This window comes from Varanus komodoensis, unplaced genomic scaffold (assembly GCF_004798865.1).
Source record: "Varanus komodoensis strain SLA01 unplaced genomic scaffold, ASM479886v1 scaffold1, whole genome shotgun sequence".
Taxonomy (NCBI): Eukaryota; Metazoa; Chordata; class Lepidosauria; order Squamata; family Varanidae; genus Varanus; species Varanus komodoensis.
In genome coordinates, this window is record NW_025335268.1 from 122668434 (window position 1) to 122686344 (window position 17911).

General features: G+C 41.7%; 1 protein-coding gene across 2 annotated transcripts in view; it reads right to left on the reverse strand.

Moving 5' to 3' along the window:
• FKBP5 (FKBP prolyl isomerase 5) overlaps positions 1-17911 on the reverse strand; it is a 67419-nt gene that overhangs the window by 17060 nt on the left and 32448 nt on the right. For both annotated transcript variants that reach the window (XM_044443710.1, XM_044443717.1), the window contains one exon: positions 9735-9849. In XM_044443710.1, coding sequence (XP_044299645.1) covers positions 9735-9849 — 115 coding nt within the window. The remainder of the gene's footprint in view (positions 1-9734; positions 9850-17911) is intronic.

The following is a 17911-nucleotide window of genomic DNA, read 5'->3' on the forward strand; positions in this document are numbered from 1 at the left end:
ACTGCATGACCAAAATGAATTTTTGTTCGCTTTCTTAAACCATAATGATAGCTCCAAAAGCCACATTGGGCACACTTGCATGTCATGACAACCAACCCTGACAATAAGCCACATTAGACTGATTCTTGAGTAAACAGCCTACGATGAGGCTCACAGACATTCATACTCACCCTGGGTTGTTGGCCCTTTACCTCCCGCTTGGTTCTCCTGCAGGTATCCTAGCAGACTCAGAACAGGAAGAACTTATCTTCTCACCATCTGATTTTGGTTTGCTGTTGCTTTATTCCTTTCTTCCTTCTTTTGAGATTACAAAAACTGGCTTGACAGCTGGCCTTCCATGATTCCTATTTTGACAGCTACTGTGAGCCCCTTTAAAGTACTTAAGCAACATCTTGGAGGGGCTGTCAGAACACTCTAAAAGGTGCAAAACTGTGCACAATTTTTAAAAATAAACCATATTGACAGAACTCAGATGGTTTGTAGTTGTGTGAATATGGGAATATGAAGCATTAGCTGGGACAATATCTAGTGGGGGAGCCTATTGCTAAGGTACAACATGAATCAGCTGTGGATATTGCCCAAAAGAGGTTCCATAAGTGCCACCCTTTCACATTTTGAGGAAAATTGAGGTTTGACAGCCTTGCCTGCTCCCTGTAAAAGTTTGGATCCTCTTCAAAAGACAATGCGGGGGGGGGGTGTTAACTAGGACATTTAGAAAAGAAGCATGCACTTTTGCACTTTTAGAGTCTTGGGGGAAAAGTGTGCTTAACCTGAAGGACTATTAGAATGAAAAAACCAAGTACCTTGCTGAAAAGGAGAATAAAATCATACTACTCTCTTTTCATTAGCATATATTACTTGTGCCTTTATTTTCTCTTGAAAGCTTGTATTCTGAGAGCCTCTTTTGGAAAACATCCAGAGTTAGTATCTGTTATACTTTAGCATTGCCCCAGCCAAGGTTCCAAGTTCCCACAGTTGTGCAAGTGCGGCTAAATAAATACTACTACTACAAACCTACTTGCACAATATTTTTTGTGAAAAAAAGCAAAAGAGAAGAAAGGTTCTGCCACTTGGGTACTTTGAAGGGTCTCTCTGTGGCTGTCAAAATGTGGATTGTGAAGGCTGGATATTATGTTGGCTTTTCTGATCTCTAAAAAAAACAAAAACAAACAAACAAAAAAAAAACGAAGGGAAAAAACTGTGATGAGCCAAAGTCAGCTTTCTGCCAAATTGGATAGGACAGCAAGCCAGTGACAACCACCTTTAAGCATCAGTTCAGCACTTGGTGGAAGGAGCTGGCCCTGCCTGGGTTAGATTTGCCTGGGCACACTTGATTTGAGAAGCAAGGGTTTCTGCCAAGTGAGGAAACAACTGATCCGAGGCCCACAATGGAGTTAAGTCACTGGCGTTCAGACAGCATGTGTACAACAACGCCAAGAACAAGTCAGGATGACTTACTGCCCTCAAACGAGTCACTCTGTGGGTATTGGTCTGGTGGCCTGATGAACTTGGACAATGGGGGTCGAGTTCTTGCCTATTTTTTTCTAAGAATTTCCTTACTCACTCAATAACTGGGTGACTTTGGGCCAACCACAGACTCTCAGCCCAACCTACCTGACAGGGTTGTTGTGAGGATAAGATTAAGAGGATGAGAAGGATTATGTAAGCCACCTTGAGTTCCTTGGAAGGGAAAAAGGTAGGATGTAAAATTAATAAATTAATTAAAAGGTTTTCTGAAGTTTCCTCTGGGTAATGCACAGAGACCACAAAGGAAAAGAAACTAGTTAAGTTATGGTCTAAACTGTTTTTTTCTGTTTTCTCAGTCACTATTTGGACATAGCAGCTCTTAGTATTGGGAGGCAGGATACTGAGGCAGGAGTGAATCTATAAATGATCATTCTGCACCAAAGCTAGGATCCAGAGTTTCAACAGTCACTGGCATCATGCCCAAGAACACAATGCTATACAAGGGCACTTCAATGGCACTGGCAGGACTAAGATTTTCTCTGGGCCCCTATGTGGAGTCAATGGGTGCTTAACAAAGGAACTAGAAAAATGATTTGCTCAGACAGAAGAAATCAGCCAACTTTACCTTCCTTGTCATGCAAAGATGACACAATAAATATTGCAAAAAGAGTCGTTGCTTGCACCACAATAATCAGTGTAGAATAATACTATCAATTTGTAAGTCTGTTCCCATTTGTAACCAGGCCAGATTGTGTTGGGAAGGCAAATGGTAAGATTGTATTTCTGAATGGAAGGTTACACAGATTAACAAATTTATGTTGAAATTTTGACTGAATGTCTGCCAGCAACATCACTGCTTGGAGTTGAGAGAAAATGCATGCAGAAACAAGGGCTGCACAGAATAGCAGTCTGTTCCTACCATAGTTAATCATCTCTCTCTGGGAGAAGGGTAAGGTAAAACGTAATAGCTAGGTCTGCTTCTCTTCTAAGCAGCTCTGAGGAAACTGGACATTGTGTCTTGACACAGTACCTTGTAATTTTAACATAAGTTACTGTGAAGTGCCCACATATTGTTAAAACCGTGCCTGCTAGCAACGGCTATGGGTGTTTTCTTTACAGGTAGCATGTGATATTTCATGCTAGAACACTATTTAAAAAAATTATCCACCATGAATACCATCTCAGATATAAAACTGAGTTAAAGGACATACAACAAAGAGTCTTGTGAGACCTTAAAGACTAACACATTGTGTGTAAGGCATATGTTTTAATCATCAAAGTTCATCAGATGCACAAAGTGTTATCTTCAATTGTCAAGGATATAGTCTGAGGGGGGCAACAAGTGGGATCGGGGGAGGAATACAGACCGTGATGTGTAGCTATACTGCCAAATTAATGCATCATATATCTGGTAGGCATATGCCATCCCAAATCTATAAATTTTTAGGGTACTACAGAATTCTGAGGCTTTTGTTCCAACAGATTAACAAGGCCACCTTTCTGGAAATTGTTGAAAGTCCTATTATATACTAAGCAAGATCCAATGGGAATTCTAGTAAACAGCTGCTCCTAGGCTTTGTGTTCTGGTTTCTTAAGGTAAAAAATAGTTTCAACATCATCTTGCTTCTCCTCCCAAAAGCCCAACCTAAAAAACATTGCATTGTGATTCAATAAGAAAATGTTTGTGAAACTGTATAGCTTGCCTAAGGCTATTTAATTGTCTTGCATGAAATACATGGTCACTAAGGCTTTTAGAGTTTGTGACCAAGGGAAAAGGCAAATCCTTCCAACTCACATTCTTCTCTGTTAAGCTACATTAGTTCTCAGCTTCCTTTCTTCAGTCTTACTTTTGTCAGGATTTTGATAGACTGGAAAAGGAGAGAAGAGATACAGGAATACTCAATTCCAGTGGTAAAGGAACATGTCCTCTAGGAAGCCGGAGCCAGAGCCAGAGCCTCAGCCTTCAACTGACCTGCTGGAAAAGACCTGGCACTTGCTACTGTCCACCCTGGCAAAATGAATTTATCTGTGGCTGAAAAAGATCTGAAAACAGCAATACTGCTAGTGTCTATTTGTAGAATGGTGAAATAGTTCAACAACTATTCTCTTGTTCAACAAGAGACTGATGACTCCTGCAGTTTGCATAGCCACTAAAATGATGCGATATGGAAAACACCAATTATAGATAGGAACAAGAGTTCCAATACTACTTCTTCCATACTTGTTCAGTTAATGTATTGTGGTAGTCTAGTCATACTGTATCTGAACTAAGTGGCTGCATGTTCTCCATTTCAAAAACCCCTAATGCTTTCCAAACAGCCGGTGGTTCCAACCAATTGAAACGGTGGTTGGCTCCATTTCTGGACTATGTCCTATACACATTTAATGTCTCAAAATGGACACACCATCTCAACAAAAATGAACTAGTATCCTACTTTCCAGCCAGTATAGATTATATTTTTATTCTTTTCTCCTTTCAAGGAACTCAAGGCGGCATATGTTATTATTTTATACTGGATGGAGATATGTAAGAAAGAACAGGATGCCCCCTGGAGATTGGAGATACACCTCTACTATAATGAAAAGGAAATCATGTCAGCAGGAATACATAATTACATTCATGGAGCTTTTCAATTTGGGTTGAAAACCTGAATGAATCAGTTTTGGAATACCCTAATATGCAGGTGAGCTAGATGGATGACTGACATCATGGCTGCCATCAGACCAAGTAACCTCTTGATCTGCAAAACAGTGGTTTCTGTCTAATGTGTCACTACTCCTGCAAGGTATGACAATCCTGAGGGAGAAATGCCTGACTCTAGTCAGACTCTAGAAGTGCTCCAATAAACTTGACTCTGGTGTCAACTGGGGCTTCTCTGCATTGATGCATAGCCCCAAAGTAGGAGACAGGTAGTAGACATGGCACTTATAGATCCAAAGAATGACCATCTGTATGAGAAACTTAGCTTCTACAACAACTGTACTTTCTCAGTGCCCCCGCCCCCCCGCCCGGACACACACCCTCAGCAAACTTGCAACAATTATAAGAATCATAGTGAAAATGACAGGTGGAAAAGAACAAGATGAAAGTGAAAAATTAAAAAAACTAAATTCAATTTGTCCTCCTTTCATTTTCTGAGGAGGAAGTAAAAGGATGGTGGAAATTTCCTACAGTGGTTGATTTGAACTGCAGAAATAGATGACAACCTGGTAGAGACTGTGATAGTGTGTATGTGGGGGTCTCCTTTAGTTACAGAAGCTTTCCACATGTGCACAGGCCATGTGTGTGATGCACAGACACCATGAAGAGGAACAAATACTCATAGTCACTTCAGTCGTTCTTTATCCATGGGGTAGGGGAGCTGAAGCATGGTGGCATGACTTGCTTTTCTACCATGGGTGGATGGGTGCTAACGTGGATGTCACTGCTAGCCAAGTCCCTGACTGAGGAGTGTGGTGGAGTTTCCACAGATGCAGAAGACACTGATGCCTTTTCATTATTTTTGGTTCCATGACTGATGCCCACAGAAATCAATTGAGAAATCTGGATAATATAGTATAGCTGTAATGGGGTGAAAATGTTTCTTCCAGAGTAAAAGTAGACGCAAAAGGCAGAAATTTTTGTCTTTGGCGTTCCCTGTGAAAAAGTGAAGTCCCTCCTCCAGATAATGATTTACTTCAATATATTCTTATCTGTATTCTGCCAATCCTGTTATGTCCTTAGCAGGCAATTTTGAAAGGTTAAATGCCCTCTCTCTTTTTAATTTTCTATGTTTTTGTATACCCTGGGAGTTTGATATGTATTTAGTAGTGTGATGAGGACAAACCACTATTTGGGGAGATTTTTTTTCCAGGGTGTGGCCCATGGTAGGGGCAGCTGAGAGAATAGTCTCCAGCCCTGGCATGGTTGTTCAGCCCTGTTCTACATAAATTGTGCAAATATAACGTAAGAAAAAACTCCACAATTTGATTATCAACATTGACTTAAGTACGATCTAAAAAGATTGCTTGGACAGAATTACAGTTGGATTACAGAATAAGAAACCCCAGCCAGACTAGGGAACATCACTTCAGCTGCGGAGTTTACTTATTGTTCTTTCAGTGCCTAGAGCAATTTTGTTTTGAAGAGCACAGAACACTGTGTTCTGAATGTGGCTGGCACATGAACTCTGTGCACTGACAGCAATTTGTACTCTGATTAAAACAGCAGAGGGGCTGTAACACAACTTGGAATGCAAATATTCAACTGCAGCCTGCATTTCAGGAAGCAGAGATGTGAATTATGCCCTGTCATTCAAGCTAATCACACTGTCTACAAAAATCCATCCCGTAGACTTTAGTTCTGTTATGTGTATATTTTCTTTCATTCTAATTATAGCACTCATGTCAGGAGTCTTTGTATTAGCTTCCAAGGTAAAACCGGGTTTTAACAGAACTCAGGAGAAACATTATCAGTTAAATCATGGTTACTGGGGTTTTGCCACTTGCCTGGCTTCAACTACTCTTCCAATTTTCTGCCACCTACTCTATTCATGCTAAATCTGTGCATTACAATGCATTGTAACTGACAAGGAATCTGAAATGGGGCATTCAAGAAAGCCTTTAACTCTTGAAATAAGGGACTGTGGTAGAAGGTATATATTCAGAGCATTTCATTCCATGACACCTGCTTTTGATTTCAGGAACCTTATCTCATTTATTGACAACACTCAAACAAACTGGGGGAAAGAAGGTGAGAAATTTGTTTTAAGTGTCATTTAAAATGCCCAGTTTCTCTGCGGCTGCAGCTTTTCTACAGATTTTTCTCCCATGATTCTCACTAAGCAGCAGTTCTGTGGAATTATATCCAACAACTGAAACAACATTTTTGTTAGTATAGAAGTTATTTCTGTGATTAAAATTACAAGATACTGATGATATTGGTAAAATCAATGAAGCGGTATACAACACCTAGGCCTTAGCCTAATTTCATGCTGTCTTTGGGCTAATTTCAAAAGCCTTCTGCAAATGATTAGTTTAGACTTTTGGCAAGAGTGATCAGTCCCTCACCCAGCAGCCCACTGAATAGTGAGGAAGTGGGAATGGCACAAAGAGAGAGAGAGGAGGGAGAGAAGGGATGGCCTTGCCTAACTTTGGCTACAGCACTGTCTACCACCAGCATGCAGTTCCTGACAGATTATCCCTAAGGGAATATGGCACTTGACAGAAAAAAAGATTCCTTATCTATGACCTAATCCAAAAAGTTAAAGCTCTGGTCCTATGCAGACTTACTGTAAGTAAATCTCATCTAACTCAAAGGAATTTGAGTAAACACACAAAGAATCATGCAAAAAGCCTTTCCCCCCATGTCAGTGCATAATTCCCAAATAAGTTGTTACATAATATACAATGCTTTATTAGCTTATAAAGTGTAACTTGTTTAGAAAAAGTGATTGAAAGTTAGGAAGGAAATGTTGATTTATCTGTCTTATGTGCGAGTTGTGGGCTGGTACATAAAAACCAAGGGGAAAAGAGAATCCTTGGAAGCCTCCAGCTTGCTAGAAAGAAATGTCCTCTAGAAGACTTCACCAAGTTCCAATACCATACCTCCAGCTTCCTTTATGGACATATTTTTACAACTGAAAACCCACTGACTTCAGTAACTATTTCCTGTAAACATCTGTCATTTATCCAATGGAAATTATCAGTGATCTAATGAGGCAGACAGTCATATTCTTAAAAGACAGACTGAAAGGCATCATAAAACTGATTCTATGCTACCTGGCTTAAGTCGCCTATAAACATGTCTCCCACTGTACATCTTATATAATCAGTCAAGGAGGAAAACTTATCCAGTACATTCAGATTGCATTCATATCACAAAAAAGACCTTAAAAGGCAGGTTGATGGTTGTGTTGCCCTTTGCAGCAATACTACACTTGTGTTTGGGATAATATATATCACACATTAAGACAGATAAGAAATAATACGATATAATTGCAAGCCATGATGTTCTTTTTTCCTAGTGCTCTACAGACTGCTTCAGAATTTAGGGCTGGTAAACACTGAGGCCAAAACCACAGGGACTGTTACAACAGAACATAGGGGATTTTGACTCAGAACTCAACTGAGGTGACATACCAGCAAACCTCTGTCTTATTAGCCAGTTGCTCTCACTCCATAATATTTTCCATTAAACTCCAGTAGCTCTAATACTTGTACAGTTTGATTTACCAAAAACAACTCCTCAAATGTGTGTATTCAGAACAGAAGGTAAGAATTAAATAGCTGAAAAGACTGTCTTGCTATGAACTCTTAAACAAACCAGCACTCCCTTCAAGTCCAGTGAGAATTGATCCTCTCAAAGATAGTTCTCAGTGTTTCCCTCCACATGTCCAGTGCAAATGAAACATCACATATATCTTGGTAGAGCACACTTTTATCCAGTATTGCAATAATATGGCTTCTGGGAAACTATCAAGTGGGTTAATCTTGACACTCAAGTCCCCTGACAGATAGGGTATTTGAAAATGCTGAAAATATAAGGGTTACTTTGTAAACTATATCAAAACTTTAAGAAAGGCCATGCTCATATCCAGATCAAGCATTTTCTGCACTCAGTGTCCTAGCTATGACGGAAGAAACATGTAATACAGAAGAGAAACAAAACAAAATCTTAGGAAAGAAGAGGCTATTTTAAGCTTCTAGAAACAAAGATGGATACAAAAAGCCAGGTTTTCAATGAACTTGAAATGCTTGGTACAGAGAAAGGGAAAAGGGTGGAAAAGAGAAGAGAAATAGGTTGACTTGGGAAACTTATCTGCAGGAAGGAATCTAAACACATGATAGCATGAGCAAAAACTGATGTTTGTTTAAATCTGGTTCAGTGTGATGATTAAGAGACCAAACTATAAATCAAGGAGTTGTTGGTTTAAGTCTCACCTTCACCATGAAATTTTGAGATGGATTCAGGCAAAATACTCTCCCTCAACCTCAGCATTCCACATCCATATAAGGAAAAGTAACCCTAACTTTTAACTTACAGCATTGTTGTAAGGATTACTACTAAATAATGCATGTGAAGTGATTTGAACATTAGAACATGCCTATTCATTATGAGTATTATCAAAAATAATGATGGGCTAAGTTTTAGAGATGGAATTTGCCAAAGCAACTAATGGCTTTTACTATGGCATTTTAGATTTTTGACGTCATTTGTAACCACAGCAATAGAAATTTGCAAATAGAAAAAAGAACTATTTTGCAATACTGAATTTAGCTCTCCTAATATAACCTTTCCTAATCATCCTTAGAAGGAAAAACCTTGTAAAAACATAGACAAAGTATTATAGTAGCTATCCCTATGTCTTAGACTGGACTTCCTGGTTACTTAATGGATTTTCTCCTGTAACATAGCAGAAGAGAAAGTTGCACATAAAAGATGGAGAAAACAAAGGCAGTCATAGTTATTTGGCCATCTTTATGCCCACCATTCCCTCAATAAGTAGAAGGAAAACCTGAAGTTCATGCTTTTTCAAACTCAAATACTCTTATGTAGGGAAATGTGAATTGTTTGGATTTTTTTAAAAAAAGTCTAAAGTGTAATCCTTCTTCCCAATGTTGCTAGTACTAAACAGAGATGAATGAAGTCCAAGCTATTATTCCCTGCATTTGGCTGATTAAGGGAAGGCCTCCTGTATTTTAATCTTCACATTTCACATAGGGGTTGAGATTAATAAAGAGCAGTTTATAACAACTCCAATAAAGAGCTATCAACTTTGTGGGTAACATATGAGATTACAGATATAGGGTGCCTCTGTAGTCCTAGGGAATGCACACAGAATCAAGATGCAGACTGACAAGCAAAATTATATGCTAGAGTATTTTATAGGGATTTGCAGTTATTTCAAGCATATGCATTTTGCAGATAGTGCCAATGAGTTCAAATCATCACACATACATATGCTGAGAAAATGGATAGCGGAGCAAAATCCCCCTTCCCAGCACAGAGAACATATTTCAAGTTGCAGCAGAGATCCATCTAGTTATGCTGTACCCTCTATTTACTCTAACTCCAAAGCCAGTACTAAATTGAACACAGACATATTGTGCTTTCTTCGCTCTTAACAGTATAAAATAGAGATCCCATATTAAAAGAGAAACCAGGATGTGCCAAGACCTGATAGTGAACACAGAGAGCAAAAATCTTGCAGAATTCAAATGCTCCAAACCTCATTCACCAGTAGTCAGCATTTATACTGCAGTCCCACAACCAAACCAGCACTCACTTTGTACAGCTGCTCCTTCATTGGGGTTGGAGTATCCTTCACCCTTCTGTTTAATTCTGCGGATAATGCCTCCATTCTCAAATAAATCCTCCCCTTTGAAATCAAGCAGCTCGATCTGAATGAATTAATGAATAAATAAATTGACCAAAATTCAAAGGAGTAATAAAATCACCTGGGTAGGAATAATTTAATTGCCCTATTTTGAACAAACAGAATATTGTCAAAAGATACAAGCAGTAGATCTAAGGGCTTATTCACATGATCACTCTTCAAATCAGCTGCTTTTGCTCATCTGCTCATGACAAAAGTGCTGTATGTGTTATTTACTTCAACAGTAGTATCTACTCATAGTTAATAATTTAGACAGATTTGCCATAAGCAAAGAAATAAGTGCCAGCTGCAAGCAGAGTGCGCAGGGAACAAGTCCCTCCCCGCTGTTATAGTCAAAATATGCACTATCTATGAAAAGTATGACAAATGAGAAAGATTAGTAATTTTGTGAAGTCCTATAAAATACAGCATATATGTATAGCATATACATATAGCATATGTAACTTATTATCTGTATCAGATCCAATTTGAGAAACACATGAATTATAGAATATGGAAATATTTCCCCAGATTTAGAATAAAATTAGTATACTCCCTTGCATATTATTAAGATGTCAGTATAGCGCTGTGTCTTTTGGTTTACATATATCTTGATGACTCTGTGGTGAACAATGGTTTCCCTAAGCAGCAGACTTATGAATAAACCACTCTCTCTTGCAAGGTCAGCTTTATTATGAGGCAACATGAGTCACAGGATCAGGTGGCAGTTTCTGGGGACAGTCCTGGGGTATCCGTTCTACACTTCTGCCTCCTGCCTTTTAATGAGCTGCTCATCTGCTTAGCACTTCAAAGAAATCTATCATGGGAATGACCACTCAGTCAGACAACTGCAGCAGTGGCCAGGTGGTTCTATTGAATGCATCTCGGTGTACTACATCCAAATCAAGAGAATCGGCCACCTGCCACAACTACTGCCACCTAGCAATACATCCACAATTTCTGGTCCTTCCCTTCTCTTGCTCACCAAGACCTCTGTGGAGAGGAAGGTACATTTTAGGCCCAGGAACATGAAGAACATGAAGCGTATGGTTTTCTCCCCCCGCCCCCGCCATTTTTTTACAATACATTTCTATGCAAGTTGAGTATATGCCTGTTGTGTGACAGGTTTTTGAAACTCATGTTTTACATACCCCTCTACCTTCCTTGGCATTATTTTGCAATGGTCTTTGAGGGGTTTTTAATATGAAGTATTTACTTCTGTGCTCATCACTCCCTACCACAGGCTCTTTACATAATGGGTGCGTAACACTCAAATTATACTGTGTGATTACAGAGCAGTGTAGTTTCTTACCTTGGGTCCTAGGTTTAGACATTTGCATGGTTTCCATGCATGCATGGTCTCCACGCTTCTCCATCTGTCCTAATGGCAGCTGGCATTGCATCTGCCCCAGCAGCTGAAAATCAATCCCAGTATGCATTGTTCCTCCCTCTCCCTCACTGGTCCAAGAACTCCCCTGGGTGTGGCCTCAGCCAGTTGCTCCTGGGCTTTTTGGGGGGCTGGTCAGGAGAAACAACTGCTTACTCACTAGAGTAGCACTGCTGGTCTAAAGTAACACCAGAGAACACTCCTGTGACTGCCATGCTCTGTGCCAACATGCAAGCACACCCACCATACCCTCCCTCCTTCCTGCCCTTCCTTTGCTATAGCTGTGTCCATGTCAACCAGCGTGCAGGACTTGCACATGCTGGCAAGGGCTGCCTCCCCACTGCAGCCAAGCACATGGAGGGCATCAGCATGGGTACCATGCCAGGGATGGAGGTGGCATGTCTTGCTGGGAAATCTGCCCAAGGGACCACATGTGTACCTGTGACTGGGAAAGTTTACTGGATGGATGTTGGGAATGTGTTTGTCCTGTAGCTATGGCAGGGGGTAGGGGGTGGTGGGGCTTGTTGACAGTTCTGAGGAATGTCAAGGAAAAACAGAGCAGAGGTCCTGAAATAGAGTGGAAGACATGGGCTTTTCAGCATAGGTTTGTGCAAAGCCTGTGTGCTCCTCTTATATAGGGTAACTTTCACAAGTGCTGCTCAAGTAAATTGCAGTGACCTGACATCAGTGCCAAGCATGGCTTCAAGGTTACTACTGCTGGAGGTAATGTGGCATGACGCCTTATTGCCACTGAGATTCCAAAACTTCAGGCAAGCGTCAGGAAGGTAGCACACAGGCAGAAAAGAAATGGAAGATGGAGTGGCCCATCACAGAACAGCTGCAGCTACTTCAGCAGTTACTAAGCTGACCTGGATAGTACAGAATGAAGGCTGAACTCTACTGCAGTTGTGGTTTCTCTTGATGCAAAACTCACTAAAAGAAATATGAAAGCCATGTGGAGATATTGACACTGGGTTCGGATATGCCAACAAGCCATAGTGAGGCATGGAAACCAAGCAACAAACCATTGTTTCCCTCTGTGGTTCCACAGAGAGCACTCATATCATGCTTTACCACTCTTGGTGGGTTCATTCGTAATGACAAGCCATGCCATGGTAGTTGCAACCATGGCTTGTTGTTACATGTGAATCCACGCAATGTCATGAGCCTTCTATTGATAAACAACTCTTCTGGCAAGAAAAGGGAAAATAAGTTCTTATTTCTGATGGCAAAAGAAAACAGTTTCCACTTGCATGTTTGTACTACTGCATCACTTAGCAGTATGCACCAGAATATTATGAAAGAAAAATGCTCCTTGCTCAATCTAAATTCTGTGACGAAACCAAAAGCAGGTGTAGCAGTTTAACAATATTGTGTAGAAAAGCCCATCAACTACATTGGTTCCTAATATTTCTGCTTGAATTTTACAATATTTTTCTTGTCCCTTTTCTGCTCTTCATAGTTGGCACACATCCCTTCATGTCAAGTGCCTTACCACCTAACCCCAGGACCCTTTGCCACTGCTGCTTGTACTAGATAATCTAATTAGATTCCTTCTCCCTCCCCACCCCTTTTTACTGTGTGTCATGCTTTCTGATTCTACCTTTCAGAATATGGACTGTCTTACTACTGATGTTTCTAAGTCACCTGTGTGAACTTTTAGTGATTAAAAATGGGATTAACATGCTTTACATTTACACAGGCAAAGCCTCCACGGGCCCTCCCTCCCTCGCCTCTCCATACTGGTGACAGCTGTGTAGGGAGGGGTGGGCGGGAGCTGATTGTGTGTGTGTGGGGGGGGGGGGTGCAGCAGAGCCCTCTTTTTGCTGGCGGTGGCCAGGACCAGCGGTCAAAGGGCAACAGCCAAAGGTCTGTGCCACTTGGGGCCATTCAGGGCTTGGCTGGGCCAGGGGTTCTGGTCAAAATTTTATTTTACTTTATGTAATTTCTCTTCTTCTTCTTCTTTCCCATTTCTTTGCGACTGTGTTTCTTAGTTTTAATTTGGGATGGATGTACCTAGGGAGTGCGCGGGCGCCACCACTGGAGTGGTGATGGGCAGGGGAAGATATGGCGTCGGGGGTCTAATAGGCCAGCCTAGGAGAAGGAGGGACCGATGTTTGATATCTGTTTCCTCTTCTGGTTATTCCCTCAACTGGAAGGTTCCTGGCAGTAATATCAACTGGTCCTTGGGTCTGACAGTGCTGCTATTGAACGCCAGGTCAATCCAAACAAAACATGACCTAATCGTGGATGAGGGGGCCAACATGGCATGTATTACTGAGAACTGGGTAGGAGAAGGGGGAGGTGTCTCCCTCACTCAACTATGCCCACTCAGATATCTGATGTAACACCGGCCACACCCAGAGGGTTCAACCAATCTGCCCTGGTTTACTGAGCCTCAATCTCCCTCACAGGGCTTACAGTTCCTTCGAGACCAGTTCTAGAGTGTTTGTACCTGGTGTTGGTAAGACAGATTAGGGACTCTGTTGGTATACCGTGCACCTTCCTGCCCAGCAGACTCCCTGCCTGAGCTGATGGAAAATGTCTCGGACCTGGTGTTGAGGACTCAGCTTCAATGCTGAGAAAGTTCTGCCTGGGGCGGTGCAGGACTTCATGACTTCCATGGCAGCTATGGGGGTGTCTCAATATGTCACTGGCCCAAGCCATGAAAGAGGTCACATGCTAGACCTGGTTTTCTCAACAGGGCGGGAAGAGGGTGATCAGGAAGTGAGGAATCTGACCTTAACTCCTTTGTCATGGTCAGACCACTTCCTTGTGAGGTTTGAGCTCGGGGCTGATCTCTCTCTCTCTCTCTCTGGAAGGGTATGCATCCCATTAAGATGGTCCGCCCCTGGAGTCTTATGGATCCAGATGGATTCCTGAGGGCTCTGGGGGATTTTCCAGTGGATAAAGCTGGTGCTCCTGTTGATGCCCTGGTTGATTTGTGGAATGGGGAAATGACCAGGGCAATTGACATGATTGCTCCTAAGTATCCTCTCCCACCTAGCAGAGACCACTCAGCAACATGGTATATGCCTGAGTTGCAGGTGATGAGGCAGGCTGGAAGACAATGAGAGTGCAGGTGTAGGGTCTCAGGACGAATCTGACCAAACACACTTACGTGCTCATTATTGAGCCTATGCTGTGGTGGTGAGGGTGGCGAAGAGGCAATTCTTCACAGTGCAATGAAGGAGAGGAGGGTTATGTAAAGAGACTTGCAATCTTTGCAGGAAAAAGAATGATGTTCATGACATTATTTATGAAAGAGAAACAGTTCCTCTCATCCCACAAAAATATGCACGTATTTGTGAAGTTTTAAATAATCAAAATGAATAGCCTCCAGCACCTGCATTTCATACTGCCAAGCCCACAGTGCCATCCAGCGGAGCTTTTCTGAGTGGTGCATGTCCTGATACACTCTGGACAAGAAAAAGATGAGGTGACACCATTGGCAGCCTGCTCTGACGACTTTGCCCAGCACAAGGAAAAAATCGCTCAGATTTGCCACAAACTGGACTCCACAGTTGATATGACTCCAGAACGGAAAGTATCCAGAGTGCCATCTGGTCCATCATTATTGGATGAGTTTCAGTTGTTGTGGCCTGATGATGTGGACAAGGTGCTTGGGATGGTATGACCTACCATCTGTTTGCTTGACCCTTGCCCTTCTTGGCTACTTATGAAAGCCAGTCATAGAATTGGTTCCTGGATCCAGGAGGTTAACAACTCCTCATTGAGAGAGGGCCAGGGCCCTGTCCCTTTAAAGGAGGCAGTGATCCAACCTGTCCTGAAAAAGGTATCCCTGGACTCAGAGGTGGCTGCCAATTATAGACCGGTGGCCAACATCCCATTTTTGGGCAAGGTGTTGGAGTGAGTGGTGGCAGGACAACTCCAAGCACTCTTGGATGAAATAGATTATCTGGACCTATTTCAGTCTGGCTTCAGACCCGGTTATGGTACTGAATCTGCCTTGGTCACCCTGTATGATGATCTGTACAGGGAGAGGGACAGGGAGAGTGCGTCCATGTTGGTTCTCCTGGACCTCTCAGTGGCTTTCGATACCATTGAACATGGTATCCTTCTGGATAGGCTGGACGGGTCAGGAGTAGGAGGCTCTGCATGCTGGTGGTTCCACTCCTACCTGGCCAGTCGATTCCAGAAGGTGCTGGGGAACTATAGCTCTACACCATGGCAGCTTTGCCATGGGGTACCACAGGGCTCTATTTTGTCCCCCATGCTCTTTAACATCTACTTGAAACTGCTGGGAGAGGTCATCAGTAGCTTTGGGCTGCGGAACCATCAGTACGCTGATGAGACCCAGCTCTACCTCTCATTTACATTTACTCCAGGTGAGGCAGTGACTGTCCTAAACCGGTGCCTGGCCAAGGTAATGGGCTGGATGAGGGCCAATAAACTGAGCCTCAATCCAGATAAGATGGAAGTCCTGTTGGTGGGCAGTTTGGGTTTTCAGGTAAGTGATTTTGATCCTGTCCTGGACGGGGTAGCACTCCCTCTGAAGGACAGGGTCTACAGCTTAGGAGTGCTCCTTGACCCAGAGTTGTCACTGGAGACCCAGGTGGCGGCTGTGGCAAGGAGCGCTTTCCTCCAGCTTTGGCTGGTCCATCAGCTGTGTCCTTACCTGGATGAGCACTGCCTAGCAATGGTGATACATGCCCTGGCAACTTCCCTGTTGGATTATTGTAATGCGCTCTACATGGGGCTGCCCTTGAAAACGGTCCGGATACTTCAATTGGTACAAAATAGAGCTGCCAGGTTGCTGATGGGGACTGGCTGTTATTCTCAATTCATACCGCCAAGCCCACTTATTTTATCTTTTTAATTTATATTTGTAATCACTCTCCAATGGGCCTGCCCCATGTTGTAAAATGTATAAATAGGGTTTCCCCCCTCAGCAAAGTCTCTGCTCCATTAAAACTGAACAGCAAAACTATTGCTATGAGAATAGGGCTAGTTCAAGGGTAGCACAAAGATATTGCAATGTGCCTTTACAATAAAATCACATCTGCAGTATTAACTTCATAGTGCATGCGAAAGAAAGACAGACAGACAAAAAGACTGATTATAAATTAATTGAAACAGCATGGGGTGGTTTTGAATGGGAAATGGTGCAGGGACAAAGGTACTTTTTTTTCCATGATCACCATATGGTTCATCAAAATGCTTCCAAACAGCTTTCTTGCCCATGAGGTCCCCATACCTTGACTGGAGAAATATGGACTAAACACGTTAAGTGTACCTTCTCCATTGCTTCTGTCCCTCTGAATGCTGTTTTTCTTACAGAGACAAAGATAGCTTGGTATTGAGATTTCTTTATATGATGTTGAGGTGCTATTGCACATGATATGTACTTGGCCAATTTGTCTGCACTCTTACCACCTATTCTGATTCTGAAGTGGCAAGAAGAAAGAGGAAAAATTATAAGGTACTTAGTATTTAACTTATTACACGATCAGCTGTATCAACTGTGATAATACAGTTCATCTCTTGGGATGGTGTGAAAGAAGACAACTAAATTTAAGTCCACCCTCAACTGGCTAATTAGCACTATCAAAATTGACATTTCCCTCCTTTAAAAACGCAGATACAGTAATAGTAGCAAAACTGATATTAGCTAAAGAGTGACGATATTTACTTTGCCAGGCCAGCAGTCAAAGTGTACCTCATCTGCATTTTAGCCTTTATAGCATGATTCTCACAACAGTGTAAATATCTATGTAATACAGGGCCTTCCCAAACATTGTATTGTTTAAAGAATAGGGCCTTGATTGTTTCTAGTCTTCTACACTTTTGCTCATACAGTATTGTGTCGCTAATCATGGCTGTTACTGGCAAATTATGCTAACTAGCAGATCAACCTACTCAAACAGCCATAATAATACATGAATTGGGAGTACAATTTAGGCCAGCCCATCAGATGTCTCCTCCTTGCACTGCTACTTTGTCATAGTTTTTACAGATGCTAGGGTCATCTAAGGAATTTTGTCAGTGACAGTTAATGTTGTGTATTTGAACAGAAGATTATGCATTCACATCAAGGCAGGAAGCTCATTATATTTCCTCCTGTGAAAGGAGCATACTTTTATTTGCTACCCTTCTAGTAATTCTGTATTTTTTTTAATTCTTCATTTATCTTTTTTTTTTTGTAACTCACTCATTGGCTAATGTCTAATGCTACTAAACAAAGGTTTGAAAGCTGACAATGGATCACATTTCAATTCTATCTTTAGCAATATATCCTATTCCATATGATTTATCCATTTTGGCTGCAAGTATTGTGATTTCAATGATATATCATATTCTTCAAGAAAGTAAAAGGGAATTGCAAACATCCTGTATCTATGTAGCCACTTGGCATGAATAAATTACCCTTATCCATTAGTCTACAGACCAGTGAAAGGAGGAAGAGCTTCTTATTTCTCATTTTTTTCATTTGCTTCATTTCCAAGTATTCTGCTATGCATGCCTATATGCTTACTTTTTCTCTGACATTGCTCAGGTTGACAGAATGGAGAAAAAGAACATAAGAAGAGTCATGATGGGTGAGGCCAAGGGTCCACCTAGTTCATAATTCTATTCACACACTGGCCAACCCAGAAGCTGGCTGTCGATGCAATTGCTCTCCTGTAGCCATTAGAACTAGTAGCCATCGATAGTCTTATTCTCCATGAATTTGTCCAAT